Here is a 19632-nt window from a genome sequence, read left to right on the forward strand (position 1 = left end):
ATGTCGGGGCGTGGAGCCACCTTCTGCAGCAGTTTGTTCTTCGTCATAAAGCTGCTGCAGCTTGTGTCCAATCAAACCAGAGATTGCTCAGTTGGACTGAGGATTTGACTGGACCGTTCCAGGACATTTTTTTGTTTCTCCTTAAACCCCTGGATTGTTGCTTCATCAGAGACTGAAAGGTCTCCGTTCCGGTTTCAAAACACCTAAACTAGTTTCCCTCGAAGAGTTTTTCTCTCTCACACCATCCGGCTTTCCTTCACCTCCGTCCAGTTTCCCAGTCCTTGCTGATGAAGCCAATCCCCAAAGCATGACACTGCCACCACCGTGCTTCACTGTGGGGATGGTGTTCACAGCATACAAGGTGTTATGTCTGTGCCAGATATGATCACAAGGTTCAGTTTTAGTCTCATTTAAGAAGACATTCCAAACATTCTGCCTTATTTTAATGGTGGTCATTTAATGGTGACAATGTGGTATTCATTATGTTTTATCTGTATGAGATCATGTGGCCACAGGCGGATCTTATTTACCTGAATAGGTAGTTTCTGAAGGTAATGATTGAAGCTTCAAAGGGGGTGAATACATATGCGCTCACCTCTTTTCCGTTTATTTTTTTAGAAATGCTTAAGTTTATTTTTCCATTTAACCTAATTTAGCTGGAGTATTATATTTATGTTTACACAATAAAGTAATAAAATCAAACCTTTCAGTGATAATTTGTAAATTGCTGAAAAATCTTAAAAGATTTCATCACAATATCTGTAATTGCTTTAAAATAAAACCTGACACCCAAGCAATTATTTGCCAATATTGATGATGTTAATTTCATTGTCTCTTGTGTAAACGACAGAAATATCAACTCATCCATACTTGCAAAATGCGCAACAAGAAAGCCTCTTTTATTCAAAGTTTTACAAAGTTATTATTCACTTTTTTTATTATTCTGTGTTTGTGCCTGCAGGAAAATGGTTTAAAAGTCTACTTCATGTTCACCACTGAGCTTCTGAGGAACAGTTCGGTCCTGGCTGTTCTGCTGTTCTTGGCTTTAGTCCTGCAGAGGACCTTCCTGCAGGCCTCCTACTACGTCACCATCGAGACGGGCATCAACCTGCGAGGAGCTCTGCTGGTGAGTGAAGCGTCAGACGGAGGCGCTGCTTCGTGCACGAGCTGCGGGAACGCGTCGGCGCTTGCAGTTCGGTAAAATGTTTCAGGAGAAAGCAGGTCAACTGTGAAGAAGCTTCGTCGCACAGATGTTTTCAAAACAGGCAGTTCTCCATAACTGTTATGTCAGACATGGGTTTGTTTGGATGAGTCACTCAGTGAAATGACGCCGCCGGCATTTTCATCCATCCATCCATCCATCCATCCATCCATCCATCCATCCATCCATCCATCCATCCATCCATCTCCAGCAGTCTCTGTGCAAGAGGCAGGGGACACCCTGGACACATAGAGACAAACGAGACAAACAACCATTCTCGCTTTCACTCTCACCTAGGGACAATTTTACCAGTTTTGGAGGAAACTGGTAAAAGGGAGAACATGTAAACCCAGAAAGGCCCCGGGCCTCAGGTCGGGAAGCGATCCTACGTCCTTCCTGCTTGATTTGTTAGCACTCAGAGTATGTGTTGGGGATAACTCTCAACTAATGACACTTCAAGTTTTAGCTCAATAACTGTAGAAAAAAGATGAGTTTGTCATAATCTGGTATTTTCAGTTTGTTATTTTTGATTATTGTCTTGTTTCTGTCATGGTTTGGTGATTTCAGTTTGTGTTTTGTTTCAGTTTAGTTTTTCCTGTTTATGTTTGCTGTCACTCTCCACCTCCCCAGTACTTTTCCTGTTAGGTCTGCCACGCCCATCTCCACCTGCTGGTAATTGTTTCTCACTCACCTGTGTCCATTTTTCTCATTATCCTCTGTCTTTAAGTACCGGTCTTTCTCATTCACTAGTCACTGGATCATTCCGTTTTGGTCTCCTTGTGTCTTGCTCCTTGCCATGCCCTGTTCTCTCGTTTTTTTGGATTTAGTCTTTGTTAGTTTTGCTCCCACGTCAGCCCTTTTGTTTTGATGGTTTTCTTTAGTTAATAAATTAGTTTCTTCAGCTCTGAGTCTGCGTTCTGGGTTCACCTCTGTCTCCACGCTTCATGACAGAGTTATAGACATTTTTGTGTTTGCTGAGGTTGATTAGCTGTGGCCACCATCTTAAGTAAGTTAAGTCCAAAAGTTTATTGTTCTTAGATGTGAATCAAGGGAGTTTTATTAAAATTCATTCAATGGTTCATGAGATATTTTCCAAAGCTTTTCTCGGATAATAGTGCGTTTAAACTGCATCCATGTCTTCAAGGGCTGTGCAAAAAATTCCGGCCGTGATGAAGATTTACAAATCAACAATGTTAGGAGCCAGGAGTCGTCGTTATCCACGTCATGTTAATATAACTAACTTTTTTTTTGTGTCTCATTAAGGCGATGATTTACAACAAAATCCTGCGTCTGTCCACCTCCAACATGTCAATGGGGGAGATGACACTGGGTCAGATCAACAACCTGGTTGCCATAGAGACCAACCAGCTGATGTGGTTCCTCTTCCTCTGTCCCAACCTCTGGGCTATGCCCGTACAGGTACTGTAACTTTAAACTCTATCTGATGCGCCCGGATTTATATATTTTGAAGTCTTGCGATCGTTCAGTGATGTTTGGTTTTTGTGTTTCAGATTGTGATGGGAGTGATTCTGCTCTACTACTTGTTGGGTTGGAGTGCCTTGGTTGGAGCCTCGGTTATTGTTCTGCTGGCTCCGGTTCAGTACCGCATAGCTACAAAGCTGGCAGACACACAGAAGAGCTCACTAGTAAGCAGTTTGTTTGTGTACCCGTTTTGTCTCTATTTGTCAAACCTCTTCATTAAATACACAGCACAAATGTGACCCAAAGTGTTCCTGTTGGGTTTTTTTTTGTTTGTTTTTTTGTTTAGGAACACTCCACAGACCGGTTAAAAAAGACTACTGAGATCTTAAAGGGTATAAAGCTGCTGAAGCTCTATGCCTGGGAGGATATTTTCTGTGGCAAAGTGGAGCAAACCAGAGGCAAAGAGCTCACCAGCCTCAAGACGTTTGCCTTCTACACATCCATGTCCAGTAAGAAACACACTTAACGCATTATGTTACTTATTTTTTATTGCCTTCAAGATGTTGATTTGCTTCTGTTGCATGTAGGAGTTCTGTCAGACATCACAAAAGCAAATCTCTGATGAGCTTAAATCGCCTCATTTGTCGTTGAGGCTTTATTTTTTGAAAGTGAAAGTTCAAATGGTGGGAATATGTGGACAGGGTATGAACAATTATCTTACCTGTTGTGGATTGCTTTATGAACAGCCTCGGTTTGGAGAAATGGGTTAATTCTGATCAGAATGACGAGCTAACTGCTGCTAACTAGTCCGAACATGACCAAGACCAAAGTGTACTGCTGCCATCTTAAAAACGACTCCAGTTTAAAATGACGTTATAGTGGTCCAAGCGAATGCTGTTTTATAAACCTAGAAAACACTCAGTTTCTCAATGCGCAATTATTTACAGTGAATTCTGTGGTTATTTGCAAGCACAAATAGCAGCAGCAGCCAACTGTAGCACTTCTGGTGCAGCTTGGCGCTCTTCCTGCAGGGACATCAGAACATTTCCGTCAAAATAACCGTGAAATGCTAAACTGATGGTAGTGTAAAGGTTTATAAACTGAATGACATGTCAGTCCGTACAATGGCTCGTCCAGCAGGAGTTGAGGTGATGTATATCTGCATGAAAACTGCGTGTAATTCCAAAATCATGTAAGAACAAAACACCACGTCAACAAAAACGATCCCAACATGGCATCATTGGACATTCTGACATTGTAGTCCATTTAATGTCCAACAACTTAATGCAGACAACCGGATTCCATCATAAACATTACATGTGTAGGGGCCAAAAACTGCAAAGTGTTATTTAGTTTGAAGAATAAAGTTTTCACTGAGTCAGTGTCTCAATGTCCTAAAGAAAAGAGTACCTCTGTTTTGACAACATGTTGATCCATGAAGACAATGACTGTCTGAGGATGTTATGTTATGTCGACTACTCTCTTAGAGAAAACTAAGAAATATGATCTTACAAAGTCAAGTCAAATTCTCCGGATGGGTTCTGTGTTGAGAACGTTTCGTCTTTTATCCAAAAGTCTTCTTCAGTCAGAGGAGCTGCCAGCAACCTCAGCCTTCTAAGCAGCACCTTCACGTAGTGAAGCAACCAGTTGCTGGTGACACCCAAAACTAGTTGTTCACGGGCAAAAGGAGGACTATCAACCTAATGTGCGATCGTTAGGGCCCTGATGGCCGCTTGCTATTCAGAGGACTGAGTGATACTCGCAATAACAGCATTGTAGGAGGGAGACAGTTGGACACGGAGGCCCCCGCCCTGTTTGACGACGGACAGGTTCTCTTCACAAAGATGGCTTCCTTTACTCTCCTCTCAAACCAACGTTTCTCTCTATCGAGGATGAGCACATCTTCATCCCTGAAAGAGTGACCGCTGGCCTGCAGAGTCCTGGCCTGATGACGATGGGCCTTCCTTTTGGCCAGTGGCTGCTTTGTTTCCCCCGATGCATAACTGATCAGTCCTCCTTGCACTTAACAGCACAGAGGAGGACATGACTCAGCCTTGTTAGATTTATCTACCTGGATTATTGAGCAAGCATCAGGACATTAGGAAATATGAGTATTCTCTTACTATTGTCCTTGCTCTTGAGGATAGATCCACCGATTCCTGTTCAAACTAATCTCCCAGTTCTCAAGTTTGCCAACTAATGTTGCAAAACACAAAACAGTGTAATACTAGCATGAAATTATTTCTTATACAGTCCTTAATTTGTTTGCTTAAAAATTGTTAGTTGTAAAACTTTACTGAAAAGTTTTCTGAGCTCACTCCAGTAAACTTTTTCTATTCTTTGTGTAGTTTTCATGAACGCTGCTATTCCCATCGCTGCTGTTCTTGCGGTAAGCCCCCCCCTCCTCATTTACTCTGAAATGTCACTGAGTTTATTTTCTTTTTTTAAGTTTCATATGTGACTTAAAATACTAGTCCAATCCAAGAAAAACATTGGGATGTTGTGTACGATGTAAATAAAAACAGAATGCAATAATTTGCAAATTTCCTAAACCCATATTTTATTCACAATGGAACATAAACATATGAAATGTTCTTTTTTTATTTATTTTTTTAAAGGAGGATAAGGTATCTTTGAATCTTATTGCAGCAGCATGTCTCAAATAAGTTCTGACAGGTCCATATTTCCCTCCTGTGAGGCCTCCTCTCTTCTTTTAACATCAGTCTGTAAACATCTGGACCTGAGGAGAGCAGCTGCTGAAGGTTTTAGAGGGAATGTCTCGTTCCTATCTGATGGAGGATTCTAGCTGTTCAACACTTCTGGGTCTTTTTTACTAAATGGGTGCAGATGTTTTTCTAAAACCTGCATATGATTTTCTGCATTAATGGTGCTTTTCTAGATGTGTAAGCTGTCCATGCCATATGCACTAATGCACCCCCATACCATCAGAGAGGCAGGTTTTGAACGGAGCACTGATAACAGGACATATGGTCATATGGTCCTCTTTAGTCCAGAGAACATGGCGTACAAAGAGCGTTTCGAAAGAGAATTTTAATATTTTGATTCATCTGACCTCAGAACAGTTCTCCTTTGGTCCAGAGGAGACAGCAGAGGTTCTGGATGGTGTTCACATCTGGCTTCTTCTCTGCCTGATAGAGCTTTAAGCAGCATTAGTGGATGGTACAGTGAGCTGTGTTTAAAGACAACGATCTGTGGAAGTGTTCCTGAGTCCAGAACAGAACCAGACCTGGTTTTAATGCAGTGGCCCCTGAGGGCCCCAAGATGACATCAGATATTTTTGTCCTTAGAGCTCAAAATCTTTTTCAGATTCTTGAGCTCTTTTGATGATTATGATAAACTATAGATGATGAGATATTCAAAGTCTTCCCAATTTTCTGTTCATGACCATTATTCTGAAATTGTTCCACTATTTTTAGACAGTTTTTCCAGACTGGTGAACCTCTGCCCAACTTTACTTCTGAGAGATTCAACTTTTCTAAAATGTTCTTTTTATATCCAGTCCTCTTACTGACATGCTGCCAATAACCCAAATTAGTTGCAAAATGCTCCTCCAGCTGTATCTTATCTGTACCACTGATTTTTAGTCTATTGTTGCCCCTGTCCCAACTTTTTTGAGTTGTGTTGCTGCCATGAAATTCAAAATTAGCTTATTTTTCCCCACAGAATTGCAATTTCTAAGATTCTGTATTTTATATGTTTACAATGTTCCATTGTGAATAAAATATACGTTTGAAATTTGCAAATCATTGCATTAAGTGTTTTATGTACATTTTTAAAATGTCCCAACTTCATCGTAATTTTAGGTTATAAATTCTGAATTACTGAACACGAAGAAGCAGCGATGACACGTAACATCATTTGTTGTAGACGTTCGTGACGTATCACATCATCTTCGAAACCAGCCCCAAACCCTCAGAAGCCTTCGCGTCACTGGCGTTGTTCCACATCCTGGTTACGCCGCTCTTCCTGCTGTCCACTGTGGTCAGGTTTGCTGTGAAGGCCCTTGTCAGGTGAGTTTTGTTTTATTTATTTTTTTGTAAATACTTTGTGAAGTTTTACTGCCGAGGACAGCTGATGGTGCTGCTGTAGCTGAGAGAGCAGGATGCGGAGATGACTAAACAAGGAAAAACAAACTGGAGATGGTTCCGGTGGTGAATCTAATTAAAGGAAGGCTGACTGCGGAGAAGGGAAACTCTAAACTCCTGAGAGATCGCTGGTATCGGAATGGTACGGTGAACCTTAATGGTGGCACATCTCACGGAGTCGTGTTTGTTTGTTGCTGCAGCGTCCAGAAGCTCGGCGAGTTTCTGCAGAGTGATGAAATAGGAGAAGACAGCTGGAGAAACGGAGACATATCCGTTTCCTTGGATTCGGGGAAAAAACATTTTGGGGTGGTGAGTTTCACTCATAACATATCCGTCAACAAAATCATTAACGGGGCTCAAATAAAGGAGTCGGTTTTTACTTTAGCCTGTGGAGAAAATTCCAATATCTTAGGACTTAAGCCTGTGTCTCACTTGGAAGTGTCTATTGGCGACAAATTAAGGGAGTTTCCATAGTTCTTCAACCATTCCTAACGTGAGTCACAGGGTCTTGCTCTCACGTCGCAGGAATTTTGAAACGTCTTCAAACATTTCACAAAACAAATGTTGCCCCGAAAGCATCTCATCAAACTTGTCTCAAAGCCTTTTTGATTTACTGTCTGCAAATCAGAAAGTGCAAAAAAAAAAAAAACTGACAGGGTTTTTGCGACCGGTGAAACCCAGTTGTCGCCAATTGGAGACAAATTAAAAAAAAAAAAAAATTGCAACCACATTGAGACACAATTAAGACGCTTGGTGACTAAATTGCGACAAATAAATTTACACGTCACTCGCAGGAATGAAGGGTAAATTTCGCAATTTATTCGTAGCTACAGACATACGTAAATATGTACATAAATACCAATTCAGTTCGATTCTGAGTGAAATCTTCCTGCCTTTTCTCAGATTTTTGTCTCCAACTAGTCGCAGACACTTGGAAACAGACTTTTGTTTTGAAGAGTAAGCAACAGTCCAATCAGTTACAAAAATAAAAATAAAAAATATTAAAGAACTAATAAATTCACTTGTTTGTTGGTTTAGATCCCTTGTAAATTAAATGAAGTCCCCATATATTTTGATGAATCTGTTTAACCAAATTTGAAGGATTAATTTAATCCTTCAGATGACCAGAGAACATAATATGATGGTAAAACCTAATTAGGTCAAAATAAAACCTTCATACGTAGACCTGTCTGACTTTGGATGAACTTTGTAGCACAATAACTGGGTGACTTCACACGAAGGACAAAGAAAGCCAAGTTTTGTGCCACAATAGCGACAACGAAAACATGTTTATTAGTAAATGCTATCTTGAAATCCCCCCCTAACCCCCACTGACTCCCTTGTCTTTTTTGATGTCTCTCTAAAGACCAAAGCTATCAACAGGAAGCAGCCGATACGCTACCAGATGGACAGCTACGAGCAGCCGGGCAGGCGGTCGGACACCGAGGATGTGGCCGTAAAGGTCAGAGTCAAAGTTCACGAGTTGTGAAAAGGTTAGAAAAAGAGTACATGGAGTCCCGAGCTGTACGAGAGGAACAAGACCGAAGCGGGAACGTTGCACATGGCTGCAAACGTGTTGGTCTTAAAAAAAAACAAACTGAGTGGTTTTGTCAACAACAAATGAGAGTAGAGGAGATAAGTGGTATCTTTGTACATTACAGATATGTTAAAGCTGGATAAAATGTTAGTGTTTTTGTACCTCAGCTGCCCAAACTGCTGCCTGTTACATGTTGACTGAACAATTAAGTCTATAGACAACAACGCATCAAAAGAAAAAACATACAGTTAAAGTAAAGTTCTTTCAATGCTGCCGTTGTAGAGCCTATAGAATCACGTTTAGCAGCAGTAACTTAGTAGATGTTTTCTGTATAACTATCAGCATTTTGTCCCACACTTCTTTCCAGCGTTGCTTCAGTTCATTGAGGTTTGCAGACATTTGTTTGGGCTCAGCTCCCTGAGGCCTAGTCCACATGTAGCTGGATATCTGGTAAACCAAAGGTTTTTTTTAATGTGATTTGGCCTTTCATCCACATGTAACCTCCGTTTAATAGCACTGAAAACGACTGATAATGAAAACTCCAGCCAAAGTGAAGATTTGCAAATTCTGTTTTTGTGTTAGCGTGTGGACATTGGTAACCGGAGATTTAAAGGTCGGCACGTTATAGTCTGCGACAAGTAATGCGGCGCTGACGTCACATATTGTTTGACCATGCAGTAAAGGGAAAATGTTTTACCTTGGTTCAGATGCTTTTTGCCTGTTTGTTTTTACAAACCCAACTGCTGTAATACGTTCGATTGCAAAGCGGGCAGCAGTTTTACACCAGCTGTCCCTCCCGTTATGGAGGCACAACACCGCCACCATTCAACGTTGCAGTCGCCGGTTTTGGATCAGCAGTCATAAATGATGATCTTTTAAACATGCCCCCTATGGGTTTGGCATGTTTAAAACAACGCTCAGTGATGAAATTCAGCTGGTTTGTGTGGATGAACACTTCTTTTAAACAGATTCCATGTGGATGGTATCATTTCTTCAAACGATGTGATGGACATATTCAGTTTTATAAAGACCCGGCTATGTGTGGACTTGGCCTTAAGGTCCCCTCCCACTGCAGTTCAATCAGGTTGAGGTCTGGACTTCGACTGGACCATATCAACACCTTGAGTCTTTCCTTTTCCAGCCATTTTGTTATAGATAAGAAGATCAAATGGTTCTTATGTCCTGACATGTGAAATTATAGAGCTGAAAGAGGATGTGCCTTTTTTGCCTTTTTTTTTTCTTCCCCTACCATGACTGTATATGTGACATGATCTTTGTTGGTGTGTCCTTGTGTTTGTGTGTATGCACAGACTCCCTGTTCTTTCAGGAAGTGTAGAATTCACACGAGAATTTGTTGCCCCTTGAAGGGGCTTGTGAAAGTGTCCAGATTTTTCTCAGCCCCTCTGTAAAGGCTCCTCTTCCTGTCTCATCCCTGTGGAGTGACACCACTGTCCAGACGGCTGTCCACTTATTCACGCTGAATATGCCATTGTGTTCCCACACTGAACGGCATGCTGACTTTTCAGTGTTAGGTCTTAGCAGCTCATTGCGTTTAAGAAGACATTACTTTAAATTTGCAGCTATGATGCCTTTATCCTTTTTCTGGTGTTGGGTGAGCTGACTTCAGGGCTTGGTTAGATCAAACTGGTACAATAATTTTCCTCTTGAACCTGGCTTTAGGTGCACCGTTCTCTAAATTACTGACAAGATTCCAGGCTTCCCATATTTCTAAACAGCTCAGGGTTGTGATGGCAGTGTATCGGGGGTCTTGAGCAAAATGGTGCCGGCATGACCATGATGTAGGGGCCCGTTCACACAAAAAGTGTTTGATTTTCGAGAATTTGATGTAGGACTGGTCACCCCAGCCATATACCAAGGCTATGATTTTATTTATGACAAGGTCTTGGAAACAACGTAGCCCAGACGTGATACCTGTGGCAGTAACATCATGCTAACATGGCTTGTAGCACACAGTTGCGTCCTAAAGCAGTCTGCGAAAGATGTGACGGGGCAGTCATTGATACGGTGCAAGAAGAATGCATTAGGGATGTGGAAAATGGCAGAGAAAACCTATTTGGCAAGTATTAAAAAGCGTTGCAGCGTTGTGATCGCCTTCAGATTGACGGCGATTTTTCCAAATTCGCTACAACCTGGTAACGTTATTGGAAATCGTATTTCATGTAAGTTATGAGGAGACATATAGGAGCCATCATCCCGTGTGGAGAGAGTCTTAGTCTGACTCCATCCTGAGACAAAGTTGTCATAGGATACCCTACCAGGCTAGGGTGAGGAGGTCGGACCAGAGCCGCTGCTCCTCCTCATCAAAAAGAGGATAAAAAAAGGAGAGAGGGATGTCTAGGTTTCCCTCCTGACCTGACCATCTGGAGGAATTTAAGGCACACTTTAAAACTTTCATGATGGCTTCTGTTAACCTTGTTCAGATGGAGAGTCGGCTTCTACGCATGTTGAACTAGAAGCAGATGATTTGGGGGAAGAAAAAAACCCAGTAAGCTTCAAAATATCCAAAATCAAAGTTAAAGTGAATGTAGGAATAATGGCAGTTTTCCTGCAGCTTTATATATTTTCAAGCTTTATTCTGTCATTAGTTACACAGCTCAGAACCAACAGTCAAATCCTGTTTACTTATTATCGTACTTCACTCCTGATTGTCCATCTCTGTTCTCCACTTCCATTCTGTTTCCTCTCACCCCCCGGCGCTGATTTAGACGTCTTTCTGCTTTGAACATTTTCATTTATTCCCACAGTAGCCAGGAAACAAATCTGTGCTGTCCAACATATTTGTTTACACTTATTTCTCAGTGATTTGTTTATTTGAAGCCCATTTATTTTGTGGCGGTAATAGATTTTTATTTTTCTCTGATCCTTAATTATTTGTTTAAAGTTTTATGAAAACTCATCTTTAAAATTCACTCAGAAAAAAGTAAACGATTTTTCCTTCTGGGGATCAGTGACGTGTGAGGAGGGTAACTGTGGAGGAGAAAGCTTCAGGGCACTGTCAGATAAAATAAACATAAAAATAAACAAAAGCAACGGATGGGAGGAATGTAAACTGTCGAAGCGGGAAGAAAGGATGCAGATTTCTTTGCTGCTGTTAGCTTGTTTCCTGAACAGTTATTGCTTTTGACAGGTTTATAAGTCTGTATCCATTTGTAAACTACATAAAACTGCTGGTTATTTTGATAACTCAGCTGTTGTGTTAAAGCTGTTAGGGTCATAGGTTGGGGTGGTTTCACCAAATACAATATTGGGTCAAAGGTTTGACCCAGTGGTTGGGTCAGAGATGACTCGTGTCTTTCTTCAGTCCGCCATTTTAAGCCAGAAGTTGACCAAATTGGACCCGACTCTGCTTTTAGTTGAATAAAGTGAAGGTAGGTGTCATAAGGCGTGGAAAAGGAGGCGAACCCGGAGTGCAGACTCTTCTCAAAAAATACTAATTTATTAACGTAAAATTAACCACAAAATCAAAACGGCTGACGAGGCAGCAAACGAACTAAATACAAAACATAAACTAAAGGAGCGACAAGGCAAGGAACATGAACGTAGCATAGACGGGGAAACCAGAGCAATGAATCAGCGGGGTAGTGATGAAATTGACCGGGTTTTAAACACTGGGGATAATCAGGTGAAGTGGGCACAGGTGAGTAATGAGGATTGACGACAGGTGGAGATGGGCGTGACAGGAAAGCAGGAGCAGACTGAGGGCAAGTGGGAAAAGTGAAACAAAGACAGGAACAGAACAAAAACTAAGAACAAACTCAAAAATACTAGAAATCATGACAGTAGGATGGTAAAAACAACTTGTAAAATGAGGTTTAACCTGGTTGGCTTTGTTAATAACATTAGTAACATTAATAACATGTTAAGTTTATTTTCCTAAACTAGCATTATTTGGCGCGAGCTAGCTGATGCTAACAGTGCTTAGCTAACAGCTACCTAGCACCGTCCCAAGTTGTAAATATTCAATATTTGTTTTTGTTAACTCAGCCTATTAGTAGCTCTACAAATGAGTCATTTTAACACAATTTAGGGGAAAAAAATAGACCCAACCCTGCTGAGGTAAAACTGGGTAGTTTTAGCCCAGCAATTTTTAGTATATAAATATATTTTACTTTGAATCACATTAAAGCCCTGTGATGTCACTTTCCAACTATTTGAATGTTGCATGACAACTTTAGTTTTTCACAGAAGGCAAAAGACATAGTGGGTTGTAAAAGTATTCAGCTTCTTGGCGTTTTCTCTGTTTTGTTGCCTTATGACCTGGAATTTAAATAAATTTCCAATTTGACTGGACCTACACAAATGACTTCAGATGAATTAAGTTAAATGTGGAGTTTAAATTATTATTTTGTTTTTTAAAAAGCAAACTGAAACGTGATGCGTTCTTAGCAACTCACTATTAATTTACTATTCATGAGCAACACTGCAATGGTTGGGTATTGAGCTTGAATTTGATGTACTAGTAGCTGAGAGTAATCTCCAACACAGACGCCGAGAGCTAACAGAATGCGCAACATCTTCTGTTCAAAACTTTGGCCTGCAAAGTAGCGGGTGATATGCAGTCCTTCAAGGAAGGCTACTTTCATTTTAAAAACTAGTTGTTTCTGTTACTCATGATCATGTTTCTCAATCTATTGGACAGAAATAAACATTTTAGCGTAAAACTTTTATCATAGTCTGTTTTGAGGCACGTTTTAAACAGAATTAGAGGTGGTTAAAAAAAATACTAGATATAAAGCTTAAGGGTGACAAAAGTAAAAGTGTTGGATATGCCTGACCCAGTTATTGGTTCTTCATACTGTGAGATGAGGTCGCTGTAATAAAGTCACAGGATTTCTCAAACTCTGGTTCGGGACATGAACGGGTCATTTGCTCTGCTCTTTGGGGGGGTCAGTACAGAACAAGGAAAAAGCACGTATACAGGCTGCTCGTTACTAAAACAGTGTGAGAAATCTGCTGCGCAGGGAAAAAAAATCATTTAACTCTCCTGAAGCCCTCAAGAGAGAGAAAGATAGAGAGAGGTAGAGAAGCCCTTGTAACTTTGGGTCAATTTGACCCAAAGGCCACGGAAGGGTTAAAACACTGGCTGCACATCTCTCACTTTATTTTGTCTCTTTCTGCTTCTGTTCAGGTGAGCAATGGATCCTTCACCTGGGGGAACAACTTGCTGACGCTGTCAGACATCAACATGCGCATCCCCACAGGTAGAGCTGACTTTTCTGGACAGATTTTAAAACAACTTTAGCCTTTTAATCAGAAAGTAGCAATAAAACACTACTGTCTAAATGTTGGGTAGCAATACCCAATACAGCGTGATACATACAGACAGGGCCAAATGAATTTGTACCCTTTTAAAAAAAGAAAAACCTGCAAAGGTCATTGAAATAACATGAAACTGGCAAGAACAATATGAGGGGGAAAATTATTACAATCAAGTAATGAAAATCAATCATTGATTTTTAATTTTGGTTTGCATAAATAAAAAATAAGCAAGCTAATAAAACTGGCCTTGACAAAAAAGGGTGGTACCTGTAGAAAAGATAAGGTGTGTCCTATAATCAGCATCACAGCTGTCTTCAATCAGTCTGTCTGTTTAAAGGGTGACAGGTAGTCACAGGGCTGTTTGGTATCATGGTGTGTGAGACAATGATTGAGCAGCATGTTAAAGGGAAAGACTATAAGACCATCTCCAAGCAGCTGGATGTTCCTGAGACTCCAGCTGCTCAGATTCTTCAGAAGGTTAAGGTCCACAGGACTGGAGACAACCTCATATATTTTTTTAAGTATCTCAACAGGTTATAGGTCATCTGCTCGAAGGTGAAGCCTTCAGGGCAAACCGTTTGGCACTGCCGTCCCCTTGAGGTTTACAGTCCTGCTGTGCACTTATCACTGAAATACCAAATGTCAGAAAACAGTCAGGGGAGCGGAAGAGGCACTCGCTGGATTGTGTTGTGTCGCTCACTTTGCTCGTCTCCTGGGACACGGCTTTCTTACAATCTGAGTCGTGCTGCTACTAAGCAAACTGTGTTTTTTTGTCTTGCAGAGGTGCTGGTGGGATCTTACCTAAAGCTGCTTTTTCCTGCGTGAAGCATCCTTAATTTGACAAACTCAAAGTGCAGAGACACTCTCAGGAGTGACGGCTGACATGAAGCATGTGCTGCAGATGTTTAAATTTAGAGGAATGAGTGATGTCACAGGAGGTGTAGCGTTTCAAGGATTATTTTGTGTTTGCAGCAAGATTGTTGCTCGGTTTGAACCGTCTGACCTGTGATTCCACTTTTAGGTCCCAAAGTGTGCGTTAGTCTAGTTTTGCTGCCTTTTCAGGATTTTAAAGGATACTTTGCACACTTCTGTGGAAAGGTTTTAAACAGGTACCATCTTACCCTGACTTTAACTGTGTTTCTCCAAAAAAAAAGATCAACAAATCAACCTTTTCTTTCTACGTAGCTGCAGAGTCGTTCCAGGCATCTGTTTTGTTCCTGCCATTCTAGAGCTGTTTTTTTTTGGTTTATGTATGCAAACTCATGGTGAATTTTGCCGGGTTTGAAGTGAAAATGTGTGTGCTTTCTTGAAAATTTTGTGTCTCCAACTAGTTGCCAGCTGTGGCCTTTAGGGTCACTCGGGGGAACAAACAGTTCTTTTTTACTTCAAGGGTTTAGAGATTAAAGTCAAACTGATGCGAAGGAAGTTGTCGTATTTCCTGAATAAAGTTAAAACAACAACAACAACAAAAAAAAAAATTTCAGATTCAAATTGAGGTTGTTAAGAAGGATCAAACAAGCATTGCGACAGCTGAACAAATCCCACAATATTGTTGCTTCCACCCACTACCACTAGATGGTGGACATTAAATTTTTCACAGGTAAAAGAGTACGGGTTTGCGTTTCAATTTGAATTGACTTTAATCACTATTGGATATTTGCCTTGTAGACAGCAACGCTTCAGTTTCTTTTCATTTGTTGTGTTTCAGGTCAGTTGACGATGATTGTGGGTCAGGTTGGATGTGGGAAATCCTCCCTGCTGCTGGCCATGCTGGGTGAGATGCAAGCCATCGATGGACGGGTCTACTGGAGCAAGTGAGTCAGTTTAACTGCACTTTAGATTGTGTCTGCTGTCCTCGACGCAAGACTCGTGTGTGCTTCCCCTCAGCGCTCGAGCAAATGAGAACAGTGAATTTCTGACAGTGGTGAGAGCAGTTGTATGGTTTGGAGACGGTGGGACCAACAGACAGACAGGAGACAGAACAGGAAGTGGCAGAGCTGAAGATGTGACGAGGATGGACAGGATTAGGAATGAGGTCATCAGAGGTACAGCACAGGTTGAAGGACTGGCAGATAAAGTTAGAGAGGCCAGACTGAGATGGTTTGGACATGTGCAGAGGAGGGACAGGGGGTATATTGGTAGAAGGATGTTAGAGACGCAGTTAGAGAGGACATGGAGGTAGTTGGAGTGAGGACAGAGGACACAGAAGACAGAGTTAAATGGAGGAGGATAACTTGCTGCAGCGACCCCTGTAAAGAGAACAGCCCAAAGAAAACGAAGAAGTGAATACGGTTGCAAAATTCCGCCAATCTTTCAAAGCTGGGAAATTTCCGTGGGAACTTACGGGAATAGACCTGGAATTTAAAGGTTGGCTCTGAGTGGGGATTTAAAATATAGTTGGGAAGAATATATTCAGCTTAATCTGAGCTAAATAAATTTTTATGCAAGTATACTTGAGTATTTGGATGCTGTTCCTCAGTCACCTGCGCATAGCACATGCCATGCCCCCACATGCACTGTGCATTCCTCCATCACGTTCATAGATCATTTCCAGAACCCTGAACTATTGAGAAAGTGAGCTTTGGTTATACTATACGCTAAATAAACTTAATATATGGCATTGACGCAAAGCTGCGACAGCTGCGTCTTCTGAACAAATCACGCAATATTGTAGTTTCCACCCTCCACCACTAGATGGCAGACATATTTCTGTATATATTCCAATAGTGAGTTATGTATGCTTCTATACAGGGCTGCCAGATGGGAAATGTTGGCATATCGTAACAGCGGCTTCAAATTATTGTTATTCAATTATTATTATAGCCTGGAATGTATTTTTACCTTTAAACCTAACAAAACCGTTTGAAAAAAAGGACTCATCCTGCAGGACAGCGCCTCCACTGGTGTGGAGTGAAACATGAGCCACCGGCCTGCACAAAACAGTCATGTTTTTTTAATTTTACTTTACAGCCAATCGATGCAGGAAGTGTTGTGTAAACAAGCTGGCGTAGTACATGTGCACATCATATCCTAATTGTTGCACAGTTATTGTTCAATTAAGAATGTCATAGAGGAAATAAAAGCTGGGCCCTGAATCAGTGATGGTCTCTATCTGCGAGGGTTTGTGGCGAGCTTTGTGCTTCGAATCGACTGAGAGACGGTTTCCAAACTGGCATTTTTCCAAAACTCCCCAATTTGACTTCCCATGGAAAGTTTCCAGTAATGTACTCGAGGTTTTCTGCCCCCTTTCAACCTCAGTAGTGATCTTTATTTTCTCTTGGTTGGTATCATAGTTTGATTTCTGTGAAAACTTCTTTCTAAATCGCTACAGAGAGTGGACTGAAGGGATAAAAAAAAGAAGCCTGCTTTGTTTTTCTGCTTTTCATGACAGCATACTGTGCAGCTTAAAAACAAGTGAGATGGACTGAGAGAAAACCAAAAAAGTGTAAAGCTTAAAAAAAACAAAACAATCTCCAGCAAAAAAAGAGTATCTGAAAGTCTCAACTTTAAGAAGCAGAGGGGTGATTTACCACCCTTCATCTAATGGACTGTAAGTTTTCAGCCAGCAGCTCTTTGAGAGTCACCTTGTTGGTGCTAAAAAGACTATTTAACCGTGATGTTTTCCACAGGTTCAACAAAAAAACCTGGACAAATTGTGTTGTTGTGACTGGCTGCTGGTAACAAAGAGCCTAAAGATCCAATTTAAAGTTGGCTCTGTTATGTGTTGACACAACACTGGTTCATCCTTTGACCTTAGGAGACTTTTAAGTGTTTATAAAATGCCGGTTAAAATACGTTCTGTGTGGTTTAACTACAAGTTAATTTATTAGATTTATTTGCAGAATTTAATATATATTTTACCCTACGATATAATTTAATAGTACATCAGATCTGTTAAGATAACAGTGACACATCTGAAATATGTCTGTGGTCTTTTTGGATTATTTAAAAGACAAACAAACAGGTCTTCTTGAGTCTGTGCCTAACATCAGTATTTCTTCACCTGAGAGTTGCATTGAATTCTCCCGCTGCACAGAAGATCATATCACAGTTTCCAGCGCTGCAAACTAACTTTACTGTGAATGTTTGGGTGTGTCTCTGTGCTTGTGTGTGTGTGTGTGTGTGTGGCTGAACTTTACCTCCTGCCTTCATTTAAATCAGGCTGCCTGATTGTGAGAGGGTCCACGAGGGGAACATCAGGTACTTCATCTCTCTCTCTCTTTCTGGCATCTTCTTTCTGAAACTTTCATCTACCTCGATAGTAAAAGAGACCTAGCTGGGTAAACGTCCTGCGCACGAGCTGCGACTGAGCCGTTCTCGACACACGGGGGGAGAAAAAATGTCAGGGAGCGACGTCGGGGCGTCCAGTTGTAATTCCTCTCAAAGCTTTTTCGCTGATTATGCCTAAATTTCACAGTTGTGGCTTAAAATATTCGAAGGACGAAGACAAAAAACGATTTGCATAGTCAAGAGAGTTTAAGGTCCTATTAATGAAACTAAGGAAAGCGCGTGCAAATCCGCAGAACACAATAAGCCTTCCGCAAATACCATTAAATGCACTCAAGCGAAAAGATAAACACACTGCGTATGGCAAAAAAATTGCAGAAACGTTTCCTGGACCAGACGGGACATCTGCGCTAAATTTGAGTTGGCTCGAAATTGCAAGAGCTTTCTTTAGTACTGCCTTGTTAAACTCTCTCGGCCACCATATTGCACCCAGTTTAAACATCTCCCTAAACACTGACTGGCTGAAAGTCAGATCCACCCTGGTGTTTGTAGCTTTTTTGTTTTGTTTTGTTTTTGGTGTATAATGCTGTTTTGGAGAAGAGTAGCCACTGGCAGTAACTGCATGCTGCGTTCAATCCCAATCCTAAGGGTGATTAGAGAGGTTAAAGCAATAGTTCAGATGATTTGAGATGGGGTTTCTGTGTGAAAATTATGACTAGTTAATATCTTGTTATAAATAGCTTTGTAAACAGCCTTCAGCTTGGGGAAATCTGCCCAGACTGATGAGTGATCTCAAAGATTTCATGGCGCTGTTTTATAAACCTTTACACCACCATGAGTTTTACATTACATGGGGATTATTAGGATTGAATTGTAGTTGTTTTCAGGAGCATTTAGGCAGTGGGAAAGGGTTAAAAAAAATTGCAAGAACAGCTATGAAATTTGAGATTTAAGTTTTAAGGTTATGCAAACACCTTTCTAAACATTGGCGCTAGGGATGGGGAATTTTGGATGAAAAACACAATTTGTCTGGTAATTATGTGAGCTTTCTTCAAATATTCAGAACCTGTCAAACAGCTCGGCGTGTGTCTCACTCGGATTAAACCATAAACTCGTCAGTCTGGTCAGAATTAAACTATCTTTCTCCAAAATGAGGTGGTTCAAAAAGCTATTTCCAGCAGATAAGATATTCATTGTTCATGACCTTTCCACAGGACCACACTTTACGAAAATAAAACAAAAAAAACAGAATTAGCATCAAAACGTTGCGAAGCTTTAGACTATTTCTGAGCAAGTGTTAAGTCCCTGCCCCCCGAGGCATGCGAGACGTGAGACATCATTGTCGAAGAAGCCACAAAAACCTAATTATTGCAGGCAGACGATGACCGAACCGCTCCCAACGCCTGTCTTTCCTGGGTGGGAAGGTTAATTTGATAAAACAGGCTAATATGTCGTCACCTTCTGCGGGGTTTGACATGAAAACATTTTCCACTTTTTTTTTTTTTTGTTTCTTTTTCTGCCTCGTGTCTCCTCGAACACAAAGAAAACCCCTTCGATTTTCTTTGTTTTTTGTCCTGCACCCCTTTGCCGTTTCGTTTCGCTGTCTTTTCTTACACATTTCCACTCACGAGCGCAGACATACAGAAAGTTGGTGGCATTTATTTATTTCTAACCAACATACTGGCTTTGACAGTTGGTCAGTGACAGAGGAGTCCGAGGACGACATCGGGAGGTACACCTTCTTCTTCTGGTCTCCTGCTTTTTGTTTTCGGACCCCAAGTGACCCTTTGACCCGTCATTCGCCTCCCCTGCTTCTCCTTCCATCAGTTTTAACTTCATTTGTTTGTTTGTTTGTTTGT

The 19632-nt window shown here is 41.1% G+C and overlaps 1 protein-coding gene across 4 annotated transcripts in view; it reads left to right on the plus strand.

Annotated features, from left to right (window-relative positions):
* abcc9 (ATP-binding cassette, sub-family C (CFTR/MRP), member 9) overlaps positions 1-19632 on the plus strand; it is a 74460-nt gene that overhangs the window by 13870 nt on the left and 40958 nt on the right. For 3 of the 4 annotated variants that reach the window (XR_005234409.1, XR_005234410.1, XM_037981214.1), the window contains 12 exons: positions 962-1126; positions 2465-2620; positions 2713-2847; positions 2970-3132; positions 4972-5012; positions 6512-6654; positions 6930-7038; positions 8096-8191; positions 13416-13488; positions 15255-15360; positions 17708-17746; positions 19467-19505. Coding sequence is in view for 1 of the 4 variants with exons in the window: in XM_037981214.1 (XP_037837142.1) it covers positions 962-1126; positions 2465-2620; positions 2713-2847; positions 2970-3132; positions 4972-5012; positions 6512-6654; positions 6930-7038; positions 8096-8191; positions 13416-13488; positions 15255-15360; positions 17708-17746; positions 19467-19505 (1265 nt within the window). In the remaining 3 variants the exon portion in view is untranslated. The remainder of the gene's footprint in view (positions 1-961; positions 1127-2464; positions 2621-2712; positions 2848-2969; positions 3133-4971; positions 5013-6511; positions 6655-6929; positions 7039-8095; positions 8192-13415; positions 13489-15254; positions 15361-17707; positions 17747-19466; positions 19506-19632) is intronic. The other variant, XR_005234411.1, reaches the window with a different exon arrangement.

The sequence above is a fragment of the Kryptolebias marmoratus genome, linkage group LG18 (assembly GCF_001649575.2).
Source record: "Kryptolebias marmoratus isolate JLee-2015 linkage group LG18, ASM164957v2, whole genome shotgun sequence".
NCBI classification, from domain to species: Eukaryota; Metazoa; Chordata; class Actinopteri; order Cyprinodontiformes; family Rivulidae; genus Kryptolebias; species Kryptolebias marmoratus.